Raw genomic sequence first — 26,966 nt, forward strand, 5'->3', positions numbered from 1 at the left:
TATGCCCTCTTTGCTGCTTCTTGGACTCTTCCACAAGCCTATAAGCGCGTTATCGTGTCTAACTTTTGGGATCTAGATCTGTCCGATGTCTCTCTCGGATTTGGGTTAAAAGCCTGTGGAGGAAATGTTCAAGGGAGAAACGACTGAAAGTTATTTTTCTGAAAATAACGTTTGGTCTGTTCGCCCCTGCACATTTCCGACTTGGCACCCACCCACACCCCTATCACCCTAATTACCATGCAGCAGCACACTTCGCAGTGTGCCACCTACTCGCTGTGTCCCTGCAACCCCTGTTCCCTTTCACTTCTGTGATCGGAAACCTGCGCTGCAGCGTCCTTTCCTTTTTATTACATTTTTTTTTTGCCTGTTACGGGTTCGGCTGCGGGGCAACCCACGCTCACAGTAAAGTGAACAAGGGTGCGGGGGACTCCCCCGCAGCCCTGCCCACCAAATGGGGGATTTGGTCGAACTTTTTGGCCGTTCTGAATTTTCAAACATTCGAAATTCGGCCAGAATCTCCCATTCAGGATTAAAATCTGTCTTTTTGGACGTTTACGTCTCTCTACTCTCTTGTTGGCTTCCTGTCTTTCTCTGCCATCTCCTGTGTCTCTATCCGCTGGTCTGGAACCCCCACCCCCACTTCATTCTCCCACTCCTGTTTCTGTTTTCCTATGCTCTAGATGTGTTCTACCTCGATCATCTTGTCCCTCTTCCCTTTCTGCTTCTTTGCCTTTCCACTGTCACAGATGGCCTCAAGAATGCTCCAACTTCGTGATGTAATTCAGTGGTTTTTATTTTTAAATCAGAAAAGGGCCTAATCACTGTCCCTCTCTGTCTAACCGAGGGATGTGCAGTTGGCGGCAGAAGTCCCTCGATCCCAGGCGTGTACTAGTGATCGATAACCCCTGCTAACTTAAAAGCGGTCTACCTTCTTATGATGCCTAAAAGAAAATGCCTTATCTATCTAACCTTTATCTGGGAACATTCTATGTGACACTTATCAGGGACCCTGGTTGGATATTTTATTTCAATTGCTCCGGGCATTCGCCTATTCTTCCATGCTCTTATACTCATTTCCCTTTTGTTATACTGTCTGTCCCTCTTTCCCGCTCACTCTAGCTGTCCCTATGATGGTGTCACTCTCACTCCCTCCTTTCTACTGCTCTCCCCTCCTACACCACTGCCACTACTCTCCTCTCTCAATACTACTTCTGCTTCCCCTCTACACACTACTACTGCTCTCCATTCTCCCTGTGACAGTTGCTCAACCTCCCAACCACTACCACTCTACCTCCACACTATAATATACTCCTCCCCACCTTCTCCTCAGTCACCCTCGTTTCACTCCCTCAGTCACCCTTTCACTCACTGCCTCTTATCCTACTAGCAGTTTCACTCACACACCTTACCCATACTCGCACCGCAGTACCACTTTCTCTTACCAGCCAATAGCACAACTTTTCCTGTAAGATGCCTCCACACACCTCTACACCATCTCTTATTACACCTCCAACCCTTCTGACCACACCCAAACAACTCACACCTTCCTGTTTCTTGTTCCCTCTTTTATCCCCCCCCCCCTTCTTCCTTCCTTTGGCTCTCCCCTTCTGGTTCCCCAGGCTAATTATTCCCTGTCCTCCCCTCCCAGAAGGTGTTTGAATCTGAAAAATACATATAGAGGGGACTAAAGCCTGCTCCTTTCTCTCTCCCAGGCCAGCCAAAGTTTATCACTGTTATCCCACTGTAGCAAATGTTCCCGTTCATATTATTGTTCCCAAAGTCCATATGATTGCAGTCATCTTTCTGGGTGCTGCTCTGTGGCTTTGTTACAAGTGACTGTTTTTCGGTATAGAGCAGATTGCAGCCTTTGTTGAGAGCTGTTCTGTGGCTCTGTTACAGGTAAATGTTGCCTGGCTATTCAGCGGGTTGCAGTACTCCGCACACCCGCTGACATATGTTGTGGCCGGTTGTGAAGTGCCACATAGTGGTTTCCCTTCATCTAGCCGCCAGTTGGGGTGTGCTGGTGGTCCCTGGACGCTCTTGTGGGCTGTTTTCTTCTTGAACCACTGCTATGGATGCAGGTATTTGTGGTTTTCTAAAATAAAAAGAGAAACTGGCCATCATCCTGCAACATAGTTATGTAGTGATCTATAGTGGTACCATCAACAAGCTCCCTGGCACATAAAAAAGGTGCAGGGGCCCTTCCAACTGTCAGTATCCCCATCCGGGGTAGAAGGGCTCTGTCTTCCAGCCTGGTAGGCCACCCATCCCAGGCTAAGAGGGGTCATCATCCCCTCTTGACAGGGGTCAGATTACTGACCTTTTCATACAACATACCTATGGCCCCCACATTGCAAGCACCAAGGAACAAGTACAGGCTGCAGCTTGAGCTTGTGGCTGGACATCTGAATGCTAGATGCACTAACAGTAACATAATGTTGGATGGGGAATATCTGGGACACACGTGAAGCTCTGCTTCCTAAGAAGTAATCAAATTCTTAGGGCTTTTTTGGTTCAAGAATGTTTTGGGTTACGATCTTATGCTAAATAGTTGGGTCCCAGGAGTCATACCTGTCACTTAAATATAATCTCTCGTCATAGTTGTTCTACTCTGGATTACTTTTTTACCAGTATGAGTCAATACAAGCATGCAGTACATGTGGCAGTAATTTTCTCACAAGGAGAGTGACCATTTGCTCATAGTTTTGACCTGGAAGTTGAACACCGATCTAATTCAAAAACAATAGGTGGTGAAACATATTTCAGTTAAAAAGCATGAGTTGATCAAAATGCAACATCCTGATAAAATACTTCGAAGTGTCCTTGTCAAATCCAAAGAAGCAGAAAGGCAGTCGGGAATGGAGTACTACCGACATGTACTCATCAACTCCACTAATTTCACTTCTGCCTTTCTCGCTATTGGCCATACATGCATTATTGATATGATCTCTCCAATATGGCTGCATGAAGACTGACCTCCTCAGCCCTACCTGAAGCAGCCTGATGCTGCTGTGTGATTGGCCTGTGCTCCATCTAACTGGCCAATCCTGAAGCTGACAGGCGAAGCCGGCCCCCCTCACCAAGGCCCCACTCCTAGGCTCCTGTGCTTTATCCCTCACGTCCTCCTCGACTCTCCACTGAAGCCAGACGATGAAAGAACTGCAGGCCTCACAGAGCCTCCCCCAACACCATGAGGCTCTGGTTACTACAGGGGACTACAGCCATCTTTTTGCACCAGATCGGCCTCGCTGGAGTTTGGATGCTCACGGTGCCCTTTTGTGTTCTAAATATCAGCACTCATTACCATGTTTTCTACTGATCTTCCCCCGTCGTGTGATCAGTGTGAGTGTGCTTTGGGAGCATTCCTTTTTCCATGATTGGCCTTACTTTCTTTATTGATATCATCTCTCCAGTATGGCAGCCCGAAGACTGACCTCCTCAGCCCTACCGTAAGCAGCCTGATGCTGCTGTGTGATTGGCCTGTGCTCCATCTAACTGGCCAATCCTGAAGCCGGCAGGCAAACGCTGGTCCCCTTCACCAAGGTCCCACTCCCAAGGCTCGTATTGGGGCCTGGGCAGGCCCCCTTCAACCTCTGTGCTCCATCAATAAATGCAGCGGTCGCTTGTTACTCCCTGCTCTGTACAAACTTGGCTTCTGGTCCTCCTCGTACCCTAGTGGGTCGCGTGAGTGTTGGATGAATTTTCTACTGCCTCCTCCTCTAACATCTGAATAGTAACTGGTGGCTATTGCACTCTTCGACTCTACCTTGCCTTCCTACTCCACTTCTCTCACTGCACTTGTGATCTTTTTTTAAAAAGGAAATCGTTTTCTGTGTGTTTTGTAAGGAAGGCATGGTATCAAGAAATGACAGACACACATGATCACTGTTCAAGGGTGTTTATTAAACTGATTATGCAGGTTGTAAAAATGCCTAATCTAAACCTAAAGCTAAGATGGGAGCAGCTACGACCATCAAATGAAAAACAAGGCTTTCCTAGTGGTGTTGTGTCAAATAAAAGGGCCTATACTAAGAAAAACCTATTGCCAATCCTTACACTAATACAAAAGGGTGTGGGATAGGATTTACAAGAAAGAAAGAAGTGTTCACAAATAAGTCAGGATGTGTAACTAGGGTTCTCGCTTCCCCACGTTCTGAGTACGGGACAAGGTGGGATTCTGAGCACAGCATACGATTAAGCCTTCACAGACAGTCCCATTTGAATGGATTGTGTCCTCCAACGTATTCCTCATCTTTGACATGTAGTGTCCAGCTTCGGCTGCTTCAGAAATCTTTCGGCAGAGGGCGCCCTGCGTAGATGGCGTTGTGTTGATGTGCCTCGAAGTCCTCCGTCGAGGGTGATGTCATCAGATGTTATAAGTACCACGCACTGTGCCGTTGCCTCAGTTCCATTTTTCCACAAACGTGGTTGTTTTGTGAAACTCGGCGCGCCTTGTACTTGTGTTAAATATTTGCTGTTAGTTTTCGAATATGTTTTTGTCTTCTACTCCGACGACACCTCGGTCCGGATTCAAAAAATTCCGGGACTGTGGCTCCAAGATGTCCATCACGGTCCCGCATTGAGTCTGTCTGTGGTGCCTCGGCGAGGGCCACGACACGGATACGTGCTCCAAGTGTCAGTCTATGATTGGAAAGGCCTTGAGGGAACAAAAGGGGAAGCTCAAGGTAGGCAAGGTGTCCAAGTCCCATAAGTCCCGACCTGCTGGGTCTTCGACCGATGAGTCGAGAGGCGACTCTCCTCGGAGGAAGAAGGCCAAGCACTCAATGTCTAGGAGTGGTTCCCGTCACTCTCCGTCCTAGTCGAAGTGTTCGAGGAGAAGGCACCGCCAGTCGCCTTCCTTGTTGTCTTCATCAGTCGGAAGTCCCGAGAGGGTGACATGCCTGTCCAAAAATCGATGCCAGCAGAATGGGAAGCTTTGCGTGTGGAGATACTTAAAATCTTTGATAAACAAGGCAAAGTTCCGTCCATGCCTTCTGTGGAAGCCGGCAGGGAGCGATCTCGGCCGGATACTCGCTTGCCCTTGAGCCAGAGTAAACTGCGTTATCCACATCGGGAGCCTTCATTCGGACAAGGTATCGAAGGATCAATCGAGACGTGGAGAGAGGTAAAGGTCTTCGAAGTTTTCAAAACCTTCAAAGCCCTCTAAGCCATTGACGTCATCAGCGCCATGCCAGTTGATAGTGCCCGTCGGTTCCTCCACCCTGATCAGGCCTTCGATGCCTTCAATGCCATCTGTGCTAATTTTACAGGTGCAGATCCCAATGACTGTTGACCCTCCAAAGAAGGCAATAGCAAAGTCTACGCCAACGCCTTCGACAATTTTGAAGCCTATGGGTACTACCCCAGAGAAAAGCTATGCTCCTCTACCGAAAAATGATTTTTTAAAGTCCCTCACTTCCATTTTTGAGGAGGAGAGTTCGGATGAGGATGATGGCTCTTTTGGTCTCCAGTTTGGGACCCCTTATGTGCCTGAATGCCTCATTCCGGAGAAGAGTAGGATGCAGGATCTCTGTGATACTTTGCATAATGCAAGTGGTATAGACACTTCTCCTGAGCTGCTGATCCGCAAGCCAGACCCAGGGGAGCAAGCTGACTCCTCGTACAGGCAACTTATGTCGAGAGTTTTTGAATATTTGGGCTGGTCTAGACCTCCTGTGCATTATGATCAGGATGATCTAACTGACTTTTTAGACAAGGGTCCGCCTACAGATCCAGTGTTAGCATTCCACGTGGCTCTGCAAAAAAGGGTGACCAGGAATTGGGAGACCCCTGAGACTAATCTGGCGGTGAACAAGTCTCTTAAAAGAAAATACCACCCTTCCAGTAGCAACCCCGGCTACCTGTGAACTCACCCCACTCCCGAGAGTCTGGTGGTCCAGGCAGCCACAGCTACCTTGAAACAGGCAGCGTACCCTACCATCTCTCCTGATAGGGACAATAAGCGCGTGGATGGATGGGCGCATAAGTTATTTTCAGCAAGGGAGTAAGGCGTTGAAGTCGGCCAACTCCACTTGTGCCCTGGCAACATTTTTTATACACTCTGTGTTAAGTGCATATCTATGGCGGCAGAGCATATTCCCGAAGGGGAAGAAAGGGATGGCTTCCTGGCTATTGTTAAGGACACCAAGGAAGCCATGTGTGAGTCCCTTCAGTCTGGGTTGGATTCTGCAGATGGCATCAGCAGGTCCATGGCTACGAGCACCATGATACGCAGGTTTGCGTGGTTGCGGAAGTCAGGTTTTACACCTGATGTGCAGGCTAGACTTCTCAACATGCCATTCGACAAGTCTCATCTTTTTGGCAGCAAGGCTGACCGGAGCCTTGAGAAGTTGCAGATCTCTAAAGCAGCCGCCAAGTCTGTAGTCACCGCTGTTCGACAACCTCAGCCTTTTCGTCCTAGCGGACAGCAGTGGAAGGGTAGATCTTTTCGCTAATACTCCTCATTTGGAAGGGCAAGAGGAATGGCCAGTCAAAGAGGCCAACGAAAGTTTCCTCGTGGTGGACGAGGTAGAGGTGCCAAGCCAGCTCAAGCAGCAGCCTCTTTACCATCGGCCTCTGCTACAGCCGCTTCAAAACCGCTTTGAGGCGGGTGCCAGACTGTCTCAGCATCTAGAAAAATGGCGAGACATTACTTCAGATGCTTGGGCTCTGGAAACAATAGCCCACGGTTACTGCTTTCCTTTTTATAAAGAAGCCTCAGACCAATCCACTGGGGAATCACTGAGGATTCTGGTTCCACTCCTTGTGCAGGAAATATTGACCCTGCTAGTGAAAGGCGCTATAGAACCAGTGCCTGTGGAGGAGAGGAACAAAGGTTGGTATTCCCCATATTTTTTTATTCCCAAAAAGGATGGGGGACGGAGACCCATCTTGGACTTGAGATACTTGAACAAGTTCCTCAGGAAGGACACATTCAAGATGGTCACTCTTTCTTCAGGATTGGTTGGTGTCATTGGACCTTCAGGATGCTTTTCATGTGCCGATCCATCTCAAGCACAGGAAACACCTGAGGTTTGCCGTTGGCAGCTTGCACTATCAGTTTCGAGTCCTGCCATTTGGGTTGACCTCCGCCCGAGGGTGTTCACCAAACTGATGTAGGTGGTGGCAGCGCATCTCAGGAGAAGGGGGAATTCACATCTGCCCCTATCTGGATGATTGGCTGATCAGGGTACGGTCTCCCGAACAAGCCTTGGATCAAATCAACGTTACATGCCACTCCCTTCACAAACAGGGCTTCTACCTCAATTTCAAGAAGTCCCATATGACACCTTCCCAACAGCTCCAGTACATCTGTATTAGACACATCCTTGGGAAAGTGCTCGCCACCCAGGTTTAGGGCTCAAGACATTCTCCAGATGGTAACCAAATTCCAGAGTGCCCACAGTCTTCCAGCCTTAGAATTCTTGAGGTTGCTCGGCCTCATGGCATCCTGCATTTTTCTGGTGCCAGGGGCCAGCCCTTCAGTGGGCTCTCCGATCACAATGGTCCTAGTACTCAGGGCGGATGGCGGACCACCTTCAGATTCCGGTCAGAGTCTCATAGGAACTTCTGCGGTGGGCCTGCGAGGAAAATCTTATGAAGGGAGAACACTTTTGGCAACCCTGGCCGGAGATAACTGTAGGGACGGATGCCTCACTCACTCAACGTTCTGACAGTCGGCGGTCGTTGGTCTCCATCAGAGTCCAAACTCCACATCAAACATTTGGAGCTGAGAGCAATCAGGCCAGCGCTGAATGCTTTTCTGCTGTCTGTACAGGGAAAGAATGTCCTGATAATGACGGGCAACACAGTGGCCATGCACTACCTCAACAAGAGAGGAGGCGTTGGGTCACTACACTGTGCAGAGAGGCAATGCAGCTCTGGTACTGGCCAATTCTAGAAGGTTGTATACGAATTGTTCGTTTTACAACTGCTCGAACGACAATTGACATTTTCACAATTGACCGAATTGTGAAGGTCAATTGTACCATATATGTGGGGGGAAACCCCCCACGACCCCCCACCCAACGCCAAACCCCCCAAAACCCATATATATATATTTTTTTTTTCTTTTTTTTCAAACGAAAATTAAGCCCAAAAGAGGGCCAAATCTGCGGAATGCACTCCCAAGAACAGCCAGGTCCAGAGAATCCAGTACTTGGCAAATAATGGGCTGCACGGCAAAGATCAGGTAGCAGCAAATGTTCTTTATTCATAAAAGGTGCATAGCAGGGGAGAACCGGAAGGTTGTTCACGATAGTAGGGTAAACACAGAAAATGGACTCATTTAAACACAATACAAACTCTCTGGTTACAATGTATTGAGTGTCTCATACACCACGTAACTCCAATGTAGGGAGAAAAGCAATCGGCCATATTGTAGTGACCAAGTGTTACCTCATATCGACCTTAATAGTCTGAAATAAAACCATTAAATAGAATGCTGCGCTTAAAACGGCAATTTACAAATTTAAATATTGCCGCTAACGCCACAGAGTACAACAAAAAGGGAATAGATGAGAGAGACGACAAATACCTCACAAGACCCTAAAATGGTCAGATTACAAGGTCAAGTATCATTAAAAAATATATAATAATACCCATAGAACAGAAGGGGAAAACCGCACAAGCATAAAGTAAGGAGCGCCTTGCGCATGCAAAATACAAAAAGCAATGGCGGGCTGCATACCACCTAAATATAATGTATAAAACAAAAATATGTAATGTACTTAGGAAGGTGCGGTGCGATGTCAGCGGCATTCCTTCGAAAATCAAGAATGTAATAAAATAAAGCCTGCCCCAAAGAACCATAGTAATGGGGCAAACTCACAGGTATATTGCCGTCTCCCATCTAAGGACCCTCTATGCAAAGTGTATACGTGCGTTAATAAAATAACATTGATGTATACGCCTTCATCATTGGTAATCTCGATCTAACCTATACATAGAGTAGACATCGTGTATAAGATAGGGTGCAGAACGGGTCAAATCACAACACCTATAGCAATATTAGACAAAGGATAAAGTGCTTAGTGCATGCACAATAGTGCAAAGTGCAAAGTGCCAAAGATATATATATTCGGTCAATTGTGAAAAGGTCAATTGTGACCCTTTAAATTCGGTCAATTGTTCATTCGAACACAGCGGCGGACGATCTAAGCAGGCAGAGAGCAGTCTCCCACGAGTGGGGAACTAGCTCAGGAAGTCCTTCAAGAGATTTTTGCCCTTTGGGGAACCACTCAAGTGTATCTGTTTGCGACCGCTGCCAACCAGAAGTGCGAGCAGTACTGCTCAAGGGAATTTCCTCCGAGAGTAGCTCTAGGAGACGCGTTCATGGTGGATTGGGATTTCCCGCTACTGTGCGCGTTTCCAGTCCCCGTCATTCCTCAAGTTCTCAGAAGGTTGAGACGGTTCGCGACCCACATGATCCTCATTGCTCCGGATTGGGCCACGAGACCGTAGGACCGGGACCTTCTGGGCATGTCCATCTGTCCTCCGATATGTCTTCTACAAATAGAGGATCTTCTCTCACGAGAGGAAGGTCGTGTTCTCCATCCAGAGGTCAAGATTCTCAACCTTCACGCGTGGTTTCTGAGAAGCTGAGATATAAGGATTGGGCCCTCCCGGATGACGTGATGAAGGTGTTGCTTTCGGCCAGAAGGCCAGCAACAAAGTCTCGGTACTGTTGCCGTTGGAATAAGTTTTGTGACTGGTGTAGAGAAAAGAATGTTGTTCCTTTTCAGTGTACAACTCTGGATGTTCTATCCTTTTTACTTTCATTAGCACATAAAGGTCTGCAGGTTGGAACCATTAAGGGTTACCTGGCAGCGCTTTCAATCTTTAAGCGCTCATCAGAGGACTTCAACAAAAGAAAATCCTTGCATTCTTTCTGGAACTTAAATGGGCCATGTGTAGATTGACAAGACAGTGACACCGTGACATCTTAACAAAGAGTGGAGACATCTGCAGTGAGAGTCTTTTAGTACAAATTCAGGAAAATGCAAATTCCCATCAATCTAAGTGACTGGAGTCATAAATCCATATCTCATTAACACCCCTAGAAGAGAATTGGGATTTGGGAATTGGGAGTATAAAACATCAAGCATTACTATGTCCTGTATTTCAGAACCATACAGAATTTTCAGGACTATTTTTTCCAAGATGGAACTTGAGTGATTATTCTTAATATCCCTTATTTTTTTCCTCATCTCCCTCTTACGCGTGGACAAGCCCTGGTCAAAGAGTGGAGATGTTTTCTCGATGGAACCTTAATTCTCTCCTGTACATTCCCCAAAAGATTGGACAGAAATGAATCAAACTGGTTTACATTGAAAGTAAGGGTTTTCCAATCAAGTGTACTGTTCGTCAGTTGATTCTCAGCTCTTCTATTAACCATAGAGGCATTAGGTGGATTCCAAGTAATTCGATTAGACCTTTGATTTACAGAAACTGATGGGAAGTTGGAGTCTGAGGCCCTGGCAACTGGCCAGTCAAACTCAGCAATTATCATTTTGTGATCACAGAGCTCTGTACTTTTAACGTTAAATGTGCTGCACTTATGAAACAGAAGCTCATCAACATATATATGCCTTTTCGTCCCCTTTAACCAAGTGCTCTGGAAATCACGTCATTCAATGTGATTTAATGACAACCTTGAGAATTATTAGCAGGCTAATCTGTGCAGTAAATTGTAGTGCTCGAGTTATATCTGCTATTCATGCATAATATATCTATTTGAATGTAATGAACGTGTTCCTGTAATCAACACCTCGATGCCCCTGGGTTGTTTGCTCGCTTTATAAGTGAAATAAATACATTTAATATGTTGCTCATATTTCATTGTAACCAGTAAAGGGCAAATGTACATTGTCAAGCAGATCCTGTGGGAAAAATTAGAGACCATGTCAAAAAGAAATGAGAATCCTAATATAGCACAAAAGAGTCCTAGTAAACATGGGTGACTTCGAAGTTGCATACTTTTCCAACTGCAACTTCTCAACAAATGTTCAGTAGTTGCTTGTCAGAAGGGTCGCCCTTCTGTTATGATATTCTGAAGAGGGTTTCTAAGTGCATCTTCCGTGGGTGAGCAGTGCCAGAGGCCTGCTTTAACGCATCAGTACTATCTAATATCCAACACTGTCCTGGATCACTGGCTTTACAAGTATCACCTGCAGCAGGAGCCATGGTTGTGACCCTCTTGCAGGTGGCCTTTGTGAACCATCCTCTCTGGGACATGCAAGACCTACTCCGGCAAACCGAAGACCAGAAAAAAAGCTGGTGTTCATTTTGGTCACTATCTGGCCTGTGCTAATCGTGGAACCAGGCAGAAGGGGCTAGACCAAATGACCCATTGCAAGTAACGTCCTCTCGTGGCCCACTTCCATTGCCGTATGCACCCCAGCAGAGCATTGTTTCCCACTAGTCGAAGCATTTGATGTCCCTCTGCCTCTGACCGAAATGGTAGGGTTCCATTTACCATAGCCACCACTGGTACTCGCGTCCCGCCTTTCAAGAATGAGTTATTCATTGAGTCTCTAAATGTTGCTGTCCATTCATTGGGCGCTCCTTTTCATGAGGTGTCTGAAAGTTGACTCTGGATGGAAGGCTGACAACTCCCATTTAAAAAGAGGTCTGGGAGCCCCTCTACCGAGAACGAACACGGCCGAATAACCTGTTGTTTGGGAAGCTGCCCACTCTGGAGGGTCAGCAACCACGTTTCAGCTCACTGTACTTTTCACAGATGAGAAATGTCCATGTGCATATCCGTCTTTGTCCAACCCACTTGGGCAGTCCAGCACCAAAATGCTAGGCAATTTGCTTCTGAACAACAGTCCCAAAGCAAACCCCAGACACGTGTTTCAGCCTAGTCGGGCCTCATCAGTGAGTTGAAGCTGTGCCTCTCTAAGCACAGTGAGCACAGGGTCCACGTCTGGATAAACCTGGGTAACTTAGGGTGAAACCCCAAGTTCCTAAACATACAAAAAGAAGTCCGGCAGCCGATCTACTGAGAACAAACACAACCAAATGATCTGTTCTTTGGGAAGGTGCCCACTCGGGAGGGTCTGCAACCACATTTTAGCTCTACTGTACCTTTCACAGAGGAGAAATACCCAGTTGCTTATCAGTCTTTGTGCCATCCACAAGGGCAGTGCAGCACCAAAATGCTAGGCAATTCTCCTCTCAACAAGAGTACCAACAGCAACCCCAGACACCTGTTTCGGTCTGACATTTAGTCTACAGGTAGCTTAGGGATTTTGGTCATGTTCATTATTACTAGAAAGAGGACACTGGCTGTTAACCACAATTTTAACATTACATCTTTAGGATAAATTGATAAAATGCTCAGGCTAGTGTTTTTTCATTATTGTTAGAGAAATTAACTGTTTTATTTACAAGTTCCAGCAAAAAAAAGGGGCATTTGAAAGGAGACTCTTAACTGGACCGTGAAGGGTTTTGTCTCTACTGACTGCTTGCCTCCCCCTCGGCAATACTTTGTCATCACAAGCTTTTTGATAAATGCCTGTGCGTCTTGATTCATCTGGGACATTGCCTCTGGATGCGCCCAGATGAGAGAGGGTGTCATCAAGATGCGACTGTAATTAATCAGCCTGCCTGTTTGTGTTTTCGAATCCCATCCAGTGCTTATCCTTTCTCGAAGCTTCACTTTCGATGTACGCCTTTTTCTGGCGTGCACTGTTATCTTCCAGTTTTCCTTTTTTTTTTTCCACTGTTTTTTTTACTGAATTCATAGAAATATTTTAAACTTTGTCACAGACTCTTGTTTGAGGAAATGATGATGCATAAAGCGCCATGGGAGCTCTATAAAGAATGGAGGCGTATTCCCCTGGAAGTTGCCCATTATCTGCTCTCTCATACCGTAAAATGGAGGCAGGCTTATTTTAGGCATTGCGGCTATTCAAAGCGTTTACGAACCAGCTGTGAAAACAAAGCCGCTGCCATTGTAAAATATGTGGACCTACTTGTTCGGCACAAAGGGCCCCGTTTGCTGTAGAATCATAAATCACAAAACTGGCAGTGTGAAGGAGGATTTTCCTGTTACTGGAGTAAATTGGGTGGAATTTGGGAATGCCTGTATATTCACTGAAAAAGCATTAGTTGAAGTGATGCTCAAGTTGAGACACAACCTCTAAACCACAGGAATATTCCACTTAGGTTGTCTTTGCAACTTTAACACATGCCATGATTTAATGTGCTATGAATATTAGGTTTGTATATAGCGGTTAATCCCGGATTACTCTTACTTCTAATAATATAGCTTTATAGACCTGCAGCGAGGGCCGTACTGGGCGTTATGGGCCCTGCCGACCTAGGTATGAGCGCCCAATATGACGGCACAGCCAGAGGGCGAGGTCTATAAAGCTATTAGAACCCATGGGCAAACGCACAAAAGTTTATGTAAAAGTGTATATATAGGTAAAAAAACATTTTTTTGGGGAGGGCTTAAATATTCCACGTGGAATATTTAACTTTATAAAAAATATTAACAACATGACAAAAAGTGAGAGCAGAGAAAGGATAGTTGAGGGGGTGAGTGTGCACAGTGAGGAGGGAGGGGGAACAGGGAAGGTAAGCGAGGGAGCACAGCCTGAGGTGAGTGCTCGGGCTCATGGAATCTTGGGGAGCAAGGCCGGCCTTACGGCAGGGCAGAGATTTTCAAGCGCTCCCCCGAGCTGGCATAGTTGGAGAAGGCGCGGCAGGTGCACTTTTGCTGTTAAATGCGCCTCCGGTGGCTGGACGCATTGAACAACAATCTGCACCCTATTCACATGATTACCTCCTCGCTCGGACGCGGGAGCGAGGCGGTTTGCATTGGAATAGGGCGCTCATGCATTAGCATGAGCATCCTATTCCAATGATGAGCCCCCTGCGAGGCGCCGGAGCTAAGAGGTAGAAAAAAATGTGGCGCATATTGCCCAGGGCGATGCTACCACTAAGGCTGGCCCTGGGGGAGTGAGACAAGTAAAGGGGTCCCTGTGTGACTTCACTGCGACCCCCAGCTGTCATGCATGTAAACAAAAATGAAAAAAGCATGGTATTTGTAGGCAAATGTTATTTTAAAGAAGGCCACTAGAGGGAGTTGAAGCACTTTTAGTGCTCGACTTTCCAAGCTACAAAAAAAGCAAAGGCTAAATTTGCGGTATATAATGAAACTGCGAGCTATATCGTTTATTAAAAGCTGCAAATTGACCAATAGGAAAGGGGTATTCACCAGCCCAGGGTTCAAATGGCTGTTATTGCCAAATTTAAAGGTGCAGAATTGGGTCGGCCCTGCCAGGAGTGAAACTTGAGACTGCATGCTGGCGTGAGACAGGCATGCTATCAAAAGAGACATGGACTCAAAGATGTTAATTTCAAAACATTTATTTACTAAGGTTCCTGGGTTGGTGTAATGCCTAACTGGCCCTAACCCTAAAGGGATTGTTTCCTTAGCTGATGTTTCTAAAGGCTGTCAACGTCTGATAGTCCATACTAAACGCCCGTCTGTGTCTGAACCTATGCTTGCCCTCACTCTTTACAAAAATGTGATAGGAAGTCTTTAAAAAGGAAGAAAACAGTGGTTCAATGGAAAATAGGAAACCAAGGTTGTTTTCAGGTGTTCTCCTCACCAGGTGTAGTTTGGTCAACGTCACAAAAATGAGTTCAATCAAAAAGGGCTGTTCGTAAGACCTTCTCCACAGAGCCCTTGCAATATTCTCAAATAGCTTCAGCGTTTTCGGTTCCATGGGGTTCCCTTCCCCAAGCTTCAACTTGTCCATTTTTCCTTTCCAAGAAACTTACCATCACATTTTTGTACAGCGTGAGGGCAAGCATTGGTTTAGACACAGACTTTTATTTTGGACTATTAGACGACGACGGGCATTAGAAGCATCAGTTAAGGGATCCATCATTTTAGATTTGGAACCAGTCAGGCATTCCACGACCCCAGGAACCTTAGTAAATAAAGGTTTTAAAACCAGTGCTTTTGAGTCTGTGTCACTTGATACCATGTATGTCTCACAGTATACTCCCAATCCCTCGTGACCCTCCACTCAGGTGATCCTCCCTCGCTTTTCCACCCTCAGGGACGGATTCAAAAGCGATGGGCCTTCCCTGGCCACCTGAATGGAAATTCCTGATGGAGTAGGTGGCAGTATAGTCAGGCTTCTCACACTGGCTGCATGGTCACTTTTCCATCGAATACTTGATGACGCCACTGATGACGGCGTACACGATATCCCTAGTAACCCTTTAAAGCTATCTGTCAGGACATCACTCGCATAACTACATTTCTCCACTAGAGGCTATGGAATTGAATAGGCTACTGAAAGCACACAGTTTCGATAGCAGTGTGTAATATTTATTATTTTATTTATTACAATAATAGTCATAATGACTTTTTTTATTGCGCTGCAGTGCATCTAACCCAATTAAGGAAAAAAGAAGTCATTCACAAATACAGCCAAAGAAGTGGTAACAATAAAACATCACAACATTACAATCATTCCTCACATCCCCTAAATCAAAACCCATCAGCGCTTTCCACTTCGGGCTTGAAATACCATAAATTCCTTTAAAATATCCTGTATAAAAATCAAAAATGTAATAAAATGATATATCATATAAATATAATTTCCAGACCTAAAAGAGGCCCAATTTAAATTCTCGCGGCGACTGTGCAAAGCCACATTACTATATGCCCTTATGTTTTTGCAAGAACTTCAGAGAGGCTGCTGCCGTGAAACAAGGTGCATTGTTATCTCCAATAAGTTATGGCCAGACAGTCTGCAGTTTTGTGCCATTCTTGGGATGTTTAATCGTGCTCCGACCTTTCATATGTGTTGACTACGTTACATTTTATTCTCATGTCTCGAGTCGCGTTATGATCTGGGTAAGAGTTGACGTGTGCAGGCATCGTCGTGGCTGTCACGTCATCATCACATGCTCAACAAATAATTCAGTGGTAGATTTAGTAGCTAAATCGATGTTTGATCCTTGCATGCAATCCAAAGATGTCCCGCATTAATCGCTTATGCTGCCCATAGCCCAGGCTATTATACTTCACAGGAAGGTGCAGGGCCTACATGTTCATTAGGTAATAAATTCAAGCTCAACTGCTGTTTTTTAACAGCTCCTTTCATTTGTTGTGGACCGCGAAAGTACCATCCCATATAGAATGGCCGATTGCATGGCAGCATTTCCAAAGTCAATTAAGCCGCCTAGCTTTTAGGAGGGTGCTAAGCCTTCAGATTCCAAATTCCAGATAAAGATATTCTATTAGTGTACTTGGCTAACCTGAGCAATATTTTCAATGAACTGCTTTCAATTAGATTTAAGGATTTTCGATACTTCACTGCCCAGATTTCTGCCGAGTAGCTTATCGTAGGGAGTATTTTAGTTTGAGATACTTTGAGTATATTATTAACGGTGTAGCCACCATGTTTATATGAGAGGTTTCTGAGGGCTCCTACCTGTTGTCTTGCCTTGATCTTAACAGATTCTAATTGAGAGGACCAATTTAATCTGTGATCAATTATGACCCCAAGATATTTGCGCTCTGTGACTAGCTCTAAAGGGGGAGTCGTCAAAGGTCCATTTAAAACTATTATGTTTAGTGCCGGGAGATTGAAACACCCTGACCTTCGATTTCCCTCTATTGATTTTGAGCCCATGTTTAACAGAATACCTGATAAGCTACTTTAATTCTAGTTGCAAACAGTTGGCAGCGAGATCCATGATGATGAGGTCATCCGCATAACCCAACAAGCTCAAGCGCCCACCCTCAACCTTGTGCGGATAGGTTCTATGACCGGTCAGGGCATTAGATAAATTAGCTAAATAAAAATAAAAAGAACAGGGGCTAATATGCACCCCTGTTTTAGGCCTGTCATAGTATCCACTAATCAGTGGTAGCCCCTGCTGATCTAAACAAATTTGAAGCGTGGAGTGGTATGCATCCCTAGCAATCCTTTGGGGATGTTCCACTCTGCCAGGTTGACCCACAGTTTATTTCTTGTAACCAGGTCGAAGGCTGTGGTGCAATCTATATAAGCAATGTACACTGACTGTTGACCTATGTGCAAAGCTGATCCTATGACTGAAGCAAGAGTGATAATATTATCCAAAGTACTGTGTCCTTTCTGGAAGCCAGTTTGGATTTTTGGCAAAATGCATGCATGCTCTATCCAAGTTTTAGTACAGACAGTAGGACGCGTGCAGATATTTTCGCTGTTGCGTCCTGCATGGCCAGAATACGATAATTGTTGGAATTGTCATATGCCCCTTTTTAAGGCACAGTCGATCTTTTATTCCATTTATATCTAATTGCTTGGTTAGTCAACCACTTTCACCAGAAATGCTGTAGTGAGAGTAAAATACATATGGTGGAGAAAATCCCTTGTCAGGGTGCCTTTACAAAGTTACAGTGATTGTAGTGGTGCTGCTGGACTGGGTTATGCAGGGGCGATGCGTTGGCACACAAGAAAGCGGGCATTAGGTGGCAATGAGAAATATTTGAATATAGTCTACAGTATTTAGATGAGTACAGTTTACATCTATATGGTTGGTTAGCTGCACGGTTGGAGGTAATGTATCCTGCATATAGCATTAATGACAACATGTTCCTTAGACATTCCAATTTCCCAGGCATTCAATCAACTCTCCCTGGCTAGCCATGCTAACACAAACGTTCAGTACAATAAATGTCTGGTTTATCAAAATCATACAAACCGCTAAAAATTAGACTCCAGCATGTAAAATAAATCTGCGTACCTCCAATCGAAGAAAATCTGGATACAAAATAATATTAAAATAGAGTGCAACGCTCATTCAGGAAAAAAAGGAATAAAAACAGCAAATCTACCCAACTGATTCAAACTGTAATTCCCACACATGTAATAATAATCACAGGATACCCAGACTACATGAAACAGTTCAAGGTTTTTCATTTTTAAAACCGTTCAAGATGTGCCGATCAGTGTTACGTATAAAATCTAGGTACACCAGAGGGCTTCCCTCTCATCTTCCCATGGGTTTCCCACCTCCCTATCCCAGGCTACCCTATTTCCCAGGTTGGCCACTAGAGATTGGTAGCACCTGCTGTCCAGTGCTGGCGGATAATGTGGACCTGGGGATTTTCTAAGAAGCCCCCGCCAAACACTCCTCAGGATGGTCAATATGGCTTAATGGGGGATAAGCGCCAATATTAGATGCCCTTCTTCAATCCCTCCCTTGATCACGCCCTTTCTTTCCTTTTGTATTGTTTCCAGAGCTCACCTGACTCCTTGTGCAAACCGGTGCCTGTCTTTTCTCCAGGGGCTTATTTACACAAGTGAAAAGCTTTCAAAGAAAAAGCTTAGCCCCACACCCTTTATGTGGCTTTCTTCATATGCTGGTGGGTTTTGTTTCAAATTCTGCTTGGGAAGGGTTTCTGTGTCTGTCGTGTTCCTCTGCAGTCCCACCTCACGCCCATTTAGTTTTCTGTTGCCCCACCATTTACCTGGGGTCCATCTGGGGTTGCCAGGCCAGGTGTTGGGTTTCTCATTTCTTTTTGGCAAAGAAAGTCCTGCTCCGTTTATTTGTGTGTGTGTGCCCATTCCCCTGGTTCTGTTCCAGGCTTCCTGAGTTGCTCCCAAGTGTGGTCTGGGAGTTGTGGTTTGGAAATGGAAAAGGGAGAACACTGGCCAGAAACAGTACTGGGAGGCCTCGGGGGACTGAGAGGGGTACCATTAATGACATTTATGGCACAGGATGCTAGGCAGGCTGTGAGTGCCCATCGCTTTTCCCTAAATTCCCATTTACATCCAGTGTGCCATGGTGCCTCTACCCACCCCTGAAATCCCTTTGGGCAAGCGCACAAGTAAAAGTGCATGACATTTGCCCCTGTGAGAAACCTGAGGGTATTCTCACTTCTACTCCCCTTGGATCCTCTGTGCAGGTGGCAAAGTAAAGGCCATCACTTTTGGATCCTGACCCTGGGGGCGGAGAAGTGAGAGAGGATCACCTAGGTGGAGGGTCCTTGAACATTGGGAGTGGGGTGCCCATAGGCGAGACATGGTATCCCTCTTTCCCTGTTGACAACCAACCTAACCCTCCCCCAACCTTCATGGGCTATCTTAAGCCAGTTCCCCTCAATGTTCCACCTGTAACACTTGACAGTACTGGGGAAAAAGAAGAGACCCCTAAGAGCGGGCAAGATTGCACCTTTTCACCTCTTTGGTACTGGGATGAGGAAGATGCCTACTAAGAGCTTTGAGGGTCAAGCATGTCCCTTTGATTGTGGTCAGGCAGGGCTAATTGGATATCCACACTTGCAGCCTGTCTGGTGTATAAATGGAGGTCAGCCACGCAGAGAAAGAGAGAAGGAGCATGACACAGGAGCAACATCTGAGCAGGTGGCCGTTGTGGGACTGGAGCTGTTCAAGCCAGGACGCCGGCAATAAACCCAGTGGACTTGGGGGACCCCATGTAGGTGGGTCGTGGGATTTTCCCAGGCCTGGGAGCCTTCCGATCCCAGAGCGAGCAGTATGAGTATATCGAACTGAATAGAACATTAAATCTGAACAATAAAAGTGCACATTGAACCGAATTGAGCACAAGTTGCGTAACGATTTAATTCAAACATCAAAGTCATATTAAATGTGGAAAATAGTCAAACAGTGAACCTTTGAGTCAATGCAGTGTGGCAAGGTCACGGCTTGGCAGGAGGTGGGTGACCGAAGGTGGGTGACCCATGGTGGCAGGGCCACGAGGCTAATAAGGAGAAGCCAGAGAAGTGCAAGAATACTCACAAATCCAAGAGGCCACTAAAAGGAATTAAGTGAATGTGACTTGGTGCACAGGAGCAAGTGCCAGGGTGTGGGGAGGGTTGTTTGTGTGTGTGTGTGCGCACACTGAGGAGTCCCCGTGGCCCTGGTGGGTGGACCGTGCAGTTTAACAACCGCGCCTAGAACAGAGCATCCTGCATGGTGAAATATAAGGACACTAAGCAACACCCTAAGGAAACCACTGCATACAAACCGGGCCAGAATGGTCAGATTGCAGAGACTTAAGAAGTATAAATGGCAGAACTGAAGTCTTGGAGGAGAAGGGAACCCTAAGACTTAAAGGAACCACAGCTGTTATCATGAGAACCGAATCTCACAACCCCTTTTGCTTTTGGATTGTGTTACTTGAAACTTGGCGAAGAGAACCCCTGGGTTGGTTCTGAACTACATCACCTTCAACTGAGAAAAGGAAACCTTTCAGACTTTTTCATCGAACTTTCTTGTGCTTGAGGAAGGGGAGCTGAAAGTAAGCTGTGAGCTGGAAGGTGGTGAAAACTTTGAGTTGAACATGATTTCCTTTGACATTGACATCCCTACACATTGGGTAATTGTGAGGGCATGGGTAGGTTTTGGACACATACAGACTTTTTGTTTGAACACTTTGACTCAGACCTTCTTTATTTTTGTTGAGGTAGGAAAATCCCACTGTAGAATAGGGTAAGTTAGGCCTTCAAACATCCTGACATTGAAGTTAATAAATATATTTTATTTGAACATTAAGTCTGTTGACTGTGTCGTACTTCATGATGCCTTGACACCCCTTAAAGGTCCTCTTCAAAAGGTGTCTCAGAGTGATCGACCCTGGGACACTCTAGATGAAATGCTGCATGGGAAACAAAAATAAATTGTCGAATGTCTCAGCTTGGATGGCAGACTTTTCATTTTGAATTCATATTTTGATTTACTATTTCAGGCCACAGACATATGTGATCCGAACCCTGTCCTGATGCTCATGCTGTGTGTCTACTTGTTTGAGAAGATGCCTCTGTATGTACCGAAAAAAACAGTGGTGTTTGATGGTGCTCTCCATTCTACTGTTGCCAGAGAGGTAGGTCGATATTTTTTATATGAATGTATATCTCAGGGAAATGTGCTGTTGTCACTGGGCATCTGCTGGCAAAAAGCCCTCCTTTATTTAAGGTCATGTTCAATGTAATTTAAATGTGCTGCTTGTATCTTGCAAACATACCGAAGCCACTTCAAAATATTGCTACCATTCCCTACAAATGTACATGGTACAGACCCAGGGCAGCAAATGATAAGTAACAGAAACGCCTGACCAGATTCTTTAAAGCAACACCAGCACATTTGCATGTATACTATTTCTATTTCCTGCCATTGGTAAAACCAAATAATGTTGAGGACAGCGTAGAACAGGAGAGGTTTATTTGTATTTATTTATTACGTGTATTAAATGCCCAGACCCGGGGTATCACATCGTTTGGTACAGAGAAAAGCATCAGAAGACATTAGTCATATTTGTTAAACAGGCAGTTTCTACAAGATTTTTGAAGTTAGAGTAGGAATGTTCTTTTCTGATGTGCGGGGGCAGAGAGTTCCAGAGGGTGGGCACTGCGACACAAAAATGGACACCTCCTGCCCTCTTTTTATTGTATCAAGGAGCGAGTAGTGAGATGCTGGTGGCAGATGTTAGCGAGCGCACATGCTGTTCCACGACATTGCTGTTGTTGTGGCAGACGAGGGCCTCTTTGTAAATGCAGTGATGTGCAATAGACAGTGTTTTTAAGTAAATGCAGGCGTTGATGGGGTAGCCAGTGCACCTCTCACCTGGTTTTGAGAAATGTGATATGACCTGCGTAGGCCATGAGCAGGGCGCAAGGCTTTGTTCTCTAGTAGTTGGAGTTTAGCCAGGTTGGTTTCTGGGGTGCCCATGAGAAGCACATTGCAGTAGTCCAATTTTCTAATTGAGAGCTCTAGCAAGGGTAAGGCAGTTGCTCCCGGAGAAAGTGTCTGCTCAGGGAGATGAGTCTGGAGTTGTGGGCTGTGGTTGAGGCCAATGCATTCATATACTTGTTCATGGTCAATTCTGTTTCCAGATGAACACCCAGTATTTTAACGTGTTTCAGGACTGTTATTGTAGCACCATCAATGCAGAAAGTGGAGAAGGCCATATCGAGGCTTTTGAGCCAGTAGGGTGAGCCTACAATGAGCAGTTCGCTTTTGTCATCATTGAGGCAAAGGTTGTGGGAAGCCATACAGTTTTGGATGGTACCGTAGACTTTGTTTATGGTGTCAGAGTCACAAGTGTGGTTGCCAGTGATTGGGATGAGGATTTGGGTGTTGTCTACGAAATTGGTGTAGATGATCCTGAGGGAGTCCAGAAGGTCGAATAGGGACTTGATCTAGGTGTTGTAGAGGGTAGCTGAGAGGCAGGAGCCTTGGGGAACACCCAGTGGCACTAATATAGGAACTGTGGCGGCATCCCCAATGAAAACCCGTGAGGTGTGTTCGCTGAGGAAGAATTCGATCCAGGTTCTGACATCAGGTGAGAAATAAAAGTGCAACACAAGGTGTTGGCAGATGGTATCATGGTCTACGAGGTAAAATGCTGCAGAAATATCTAGGAGAAGTATAGTCAAGTTATCTGAGTCACGGATGTCGTCCATTTGGATTTACGGTAGAGAAGTGCTATTTCCATGCTATGTTTTGGGCGAAAGCCAGATTGTCTCGTTCCTAGCAGGAGGTGCTGTTCTAGGAACCCTTGTGGGCCATCTAGTATTTTGAGTAAAAAGGGCACCATCGTAATGGGGCGATAGTAGGGATGTTTGGGTCGAGAGATGGTTTCTTGAGGAGAGGGGTGATCCAAGCTGATTTTATGCTGGAGGGGATTTTATTGGATGAAAGGGAGGCGTTTACGAAGTCGTGATAATGGGGGTTAGAGTGGGTGCGCAGAGCTGAACTATATGTGCTGGGCAGTCGTCGCCCTTGCAGTTGGAAGGTTTTAGGGAGAGGATGGTTTCCATCACCTTCTCTTGTGTGACTTTGGTGAAAGGTGGGAGCGAGCGGGGCTTGACCGCTGGTGGATACCTCAGTTCCTCTGGTGTGGGGAGTTTGGCAGCGAGTAGTACTTTTTTAGTTGTGATTTTAGCATGTAGTGTGTTTATTTTGTTTGAGGGGGCAGATTGAATGGTGGTGCACTATGCTTTATCTACCAGGGTTGGAGCGGGCATGGGGATTGGGTTCTCTAGCCTCTTTCAGAATGGAGAAGAGCTCTTTGGTGTTGGATCCCGCTTGGGCTATTCCGGCATCAAAGGAGTTTGCTTTATGAGTGACGACTGCTTTCTTATGTCATTGTGGCTTTGGCAAGTGTTTCATGGTGTGGGGTGTTTCCTGCAGAGTTGTTCGAGGCTTCTTTTGTTTCTGTGCAAAGTGACAAGCTCCTCTGAGAACAAAATGTCAGTAGGTTTGTGTAATTTGTGTGGTTTGGCCATGATCGGTGCACGATTATCCATGGTATGGAGGAGACTCTGGGGTTAGATGTTGGCTAGCTCTTGTGGGCTCTTGTAACTAGTCTCAGTGAGTGGGGGGGCATGGACAGGAGAGTGGTCTTGAGTATCTCATTTTTGAGATTCTGGGTATTGCGGGCCAGCACTGGATTCACTAGGGGTGCAGCTGCGGTCAGGGGTTTGGAGAGGGAGTGTCTGAATTCTATGAGGGAGTGGTCAGACCATGGCACCGTACTAATGGATGAGATGTTGATGGTGGTGTTGGTAGAGCGGGTCCAATCCAATGTGCGCCCTTTGGTATGGGTAGGGGAGATCATCAGTTGGGAGAAGTTCATGTCTTCTAGTGCTTGCGTGAGTGCAGCAGCTTTGGGATCTCCTAGATCATTTAAAGCCAAGTTTGAAATCACCCAGAATAACGAGTCATTGGTTTAATGAACAGGGTGATTAGGCTTGGGATATCAAGGTCAGAGAGGCTGGTGGGGTTTGGCTGCTGGTACAGAAGCAGCAAGGTGTAAGTGGTCTGGGGATTGGTAGTGAGTTTGAATAACAGTATTTCATATCCAGGAATGGGAGGGATAGAGGTGGGTCTGATCTGTAAGGAAGTTTTGCCAATGAGAGCAACGCCACCTCCTGGGGCGTTAACACGGTCTGCTCTGTAGATGGTGTAGCTGGGCGGGATGGCCAGGGAGAGCTTTGGGTCTGAGGCATTGTGGAGCCACAATTCCCTGGTGGCCAAGATGTTGAGGTGGTGGTCAAGTATGGTGTCATGGATCCCAATTGCATGTCCTCCCAGTGAGAGTATGTTTAACAAAGCACATTTAAGTGCTACCGCCTGCTTTAAAGGTGACAGCGGATCAGTGAGGGTAGGGGTGTGATGGATCTCAGGTGTGAATGGAATGGTGAGGCGTGGCAGTGCGGGAGCTACATCTGGCATGCCTGGTACCACCTAGTGTAGGGAGGGAGAGAACCAGAGGAGTTGTCAGGTGAAGAGTTCTGGCACAAAGCTTGCGTAAATGGGGGAGTTCCCAGGTATGGCATGGGTCCGGGAGGACAGTCCTTTTCTCCTTCTGCATGAAGGATACAGTGAGCTCTGGTTTGTGGCAGCCTGTATTTGGGCAACTGTGTGATGGGCGAGGCAAAGTGGGCGAAAGGCTTCTGGCTGAGGTGCCAGAAGACCATGCTGCTAGAGGCTTGGTCCAGTCGTTGATGGCTATGGGGCCCATTAAGCAAGAAGGGTGTCTGAGAAACCTAAAGGGGTCTCACCCTTTAGTCCATGGGGATCTGTCATGCAGATGGCCAGGACACGGCCATCGCTGTTGGATCCAGCTCCTGGGGTTGGACCAGTGAGGGAGGATCACCTGGATGAGGGGTCTTCGGGGAGTGGAAGTGGGACACCAAAGGGTGAGATGTGGTATCCCCTTCCTTATAACACCTTTTCCCCATCCTACCAGGTAGGATACCTAGAAACTCAACCCCCGGCCCCTTTTCCCAACACAAACACTTTCTCACTGACAGTTCTTCATGAGCGACAACGGACTAACACCGGAGCCGTATACCTGACATGTCCCAACACAAGAGTCAGGCAATTACTGATAATTACACACAGCTGACTTCCATCACACGGATAAAAGGCGTTGCATGAAAGTACGCTCTGAGCAAGACAAAATGCCAGAGGAAATACCAATTCCGAGATGACAGTTTAAACCGAGGCGAAAGGCAGCGAGACCAGAGAGGACGACAAAGACCGCGACTTTCAAGAAGCTTCAAGGAAAATAAACATAAGACCGGGAATTGCTGCTGCCGAACGGTGTATTGTGTGTCACAAAGGTACATGGGGCCCTCCCGCACTGATGGACAAGGTGGGGGAATGCGATTGCCATTGTGGTACTGTCCTTGACTCCGACAGCAAAGCAATGCCAGTGAGTTCAGCACAGCGGTAAATTGGAGAAACTGATAGCACACCAGACTGTATTATGCTCAAGGTAACAAGCGGCAACATTGTATGAAGAAAGAGAACTTGTATACGATTGAACTTAATGAAACCGAAATAGGTACCAGATATAGAGTGGTCCGGCGCCACGTGTGTGCTCACTCCAAGGTCTCTGTTTGGTATCCCCCTGAGCGTGTAAAAATGATTGAACTGTGAAATTGAAGGGGTCCTGCAGTGGGTTAAGTTGAATCCTGTGCACATTTGAAAATCTTTGATTGTCTACAAACAAAAATTGGTCTGAGCCCGGCTGAGGGGGACTAATTGTAGAAAAGGGGTCTGAGCCCGGAAGAGGGTTACCCTGAGTGAACAGTAACACACCCGAGAAGATAATGCAGTGGCAAATGTGAACCGGACTGAGGGATGTCTGCGAATGACGTTGGTGTGAACCCGACTGAGAGAAGCTAATTGTGAAAATATGATCTGAGCCCGGCCGAGGGGGATCCAGGGTGAAGAGTGAATCGCCCGACTCGAATATTTGGAAAGGAACTTTATTTCATTGTTTCTGGTACATCAGGCCCTCTGAAGCAAGAGACCTTGAATAAAAGAGACTTGGACGCGGAAGGCCCTGATGTTGGTAAAAGGAACTGTGACCTCGTGCCAAAGAAGCCCAAGAGTGTGCTGTGCTGGAGTGACCTGCCTTGTGCCATGCTAAAAACATGGGGAAGGCACCAACAGCCTAAACATTCTGACTTATTTTGTGAACACTTCTTTCTTTTTGTGAACATTTCTCCACACTATTTGTAGCATAGCGGTAAGGATTGGCAATACATTTTTTTTTTTTTTTTCAGTATAGGTCCTTTTTAGTTGACTAGACTCCACTAGGACTGTATTATTATTCTTTGATGGTCGTAGCTTGCTCCCATCTTAGATTTAGGTTTGGATTGGCGTTTTTCACACCCCTGATGTTCAATAAACACCTTTGAACTATGATCACTTGTCTGTCTTACTTTGATACCATGCCTTCCTTACAGTTGGCACTTTGCATGCTTTTATAGCTGCTGAAGATACACACACACGCGAATACTGGACTAATTTACCAGAATACAAAGAAAAAACAACTCTATAAGCACCTCCAAATGAAACTGGACATTTTGGCATATATGCACAGTGCAGTGATATACACTTTCAGTTAAACCTGGGTTGGGTAAATGTAAGAAGCAGCAGGCATGCAAACATTTAAAATATGAAATGACGTTTAATGGTGCTCGCAATGTTTTGTACATGTTTCTGTTTTAAAATCATATATATCACTATTTACTTCCACCGAGATGCAGCCTTGTAAATTCAGTATGGTCACATAGGTGCTCTTTTTCTATCTCTGGCCTATTTCCAGGTATCGGGTAATATTATCCCCACCAATAATATCACCATATATATGGTTGTGGGGTAAGGCCATAGGCGATATTAGTGGGGATAATTTATGGGGTTTTTGGGACCGGGTGTTGCGGGGGTGTCCCCCGCTCCATTGAAAAAAATGATGGGAGTTGCAGGGGTGTCCCCCGCAGGTTCTGTGGCTTAATATTGCCACAGAAATATGGCGATATTTTTGTATGGTGATATTTTTTTGAGGATATTAACACATGGAACCTACTTCCATTGAAAGAGGACACCGCACGAGTTCCAGCTCCAAGAACATTAGGTGTTGTTGTCCCAATGATAAGAGACTTGATGTGGCTTATACCTACC

The 26,966-nt window shown here is 46.0% G+C and overlaps 1 protein-coding gene across 1 annotated transcript in view; it reads left to right on the forward strand.

Annotated features, from left to right (window-relative positions):
• Positions 1–26,966, forward strand: part of CFAP47 (cilia and flagella associated protein 47) — a 3,369,192-nt gene that overhangs the window by 1,165,509 nt on the left and 2,176,717 nt on the right. The window contains exon 36 of the mRNA XM_069639370.1: positions 20,737–20,871. Within this exon, the coding sequence (XP_069495471.1) occupies positions 20,737–20,871 (135 nt within the window). The remainder of the gene's footprint in view (positions 1–20,736; positions 20,872–26,966) is intronic.

The sequence above is a fragment of the Ambystoma mexicanum genome, chromosome 7q, assembly GCF_040938575.1.
Source record: "Ambystoma mexicanum isolate Mex_15411 chromosome 7q, UKY_AmexF1_1, whole genome shotgun sequence".
NCBI lineage: Eukaryota > Metazoa > Chordata > Amphibia > Caudata > Ambystomatidae > Ambystoma > Ambystoma mexicanum.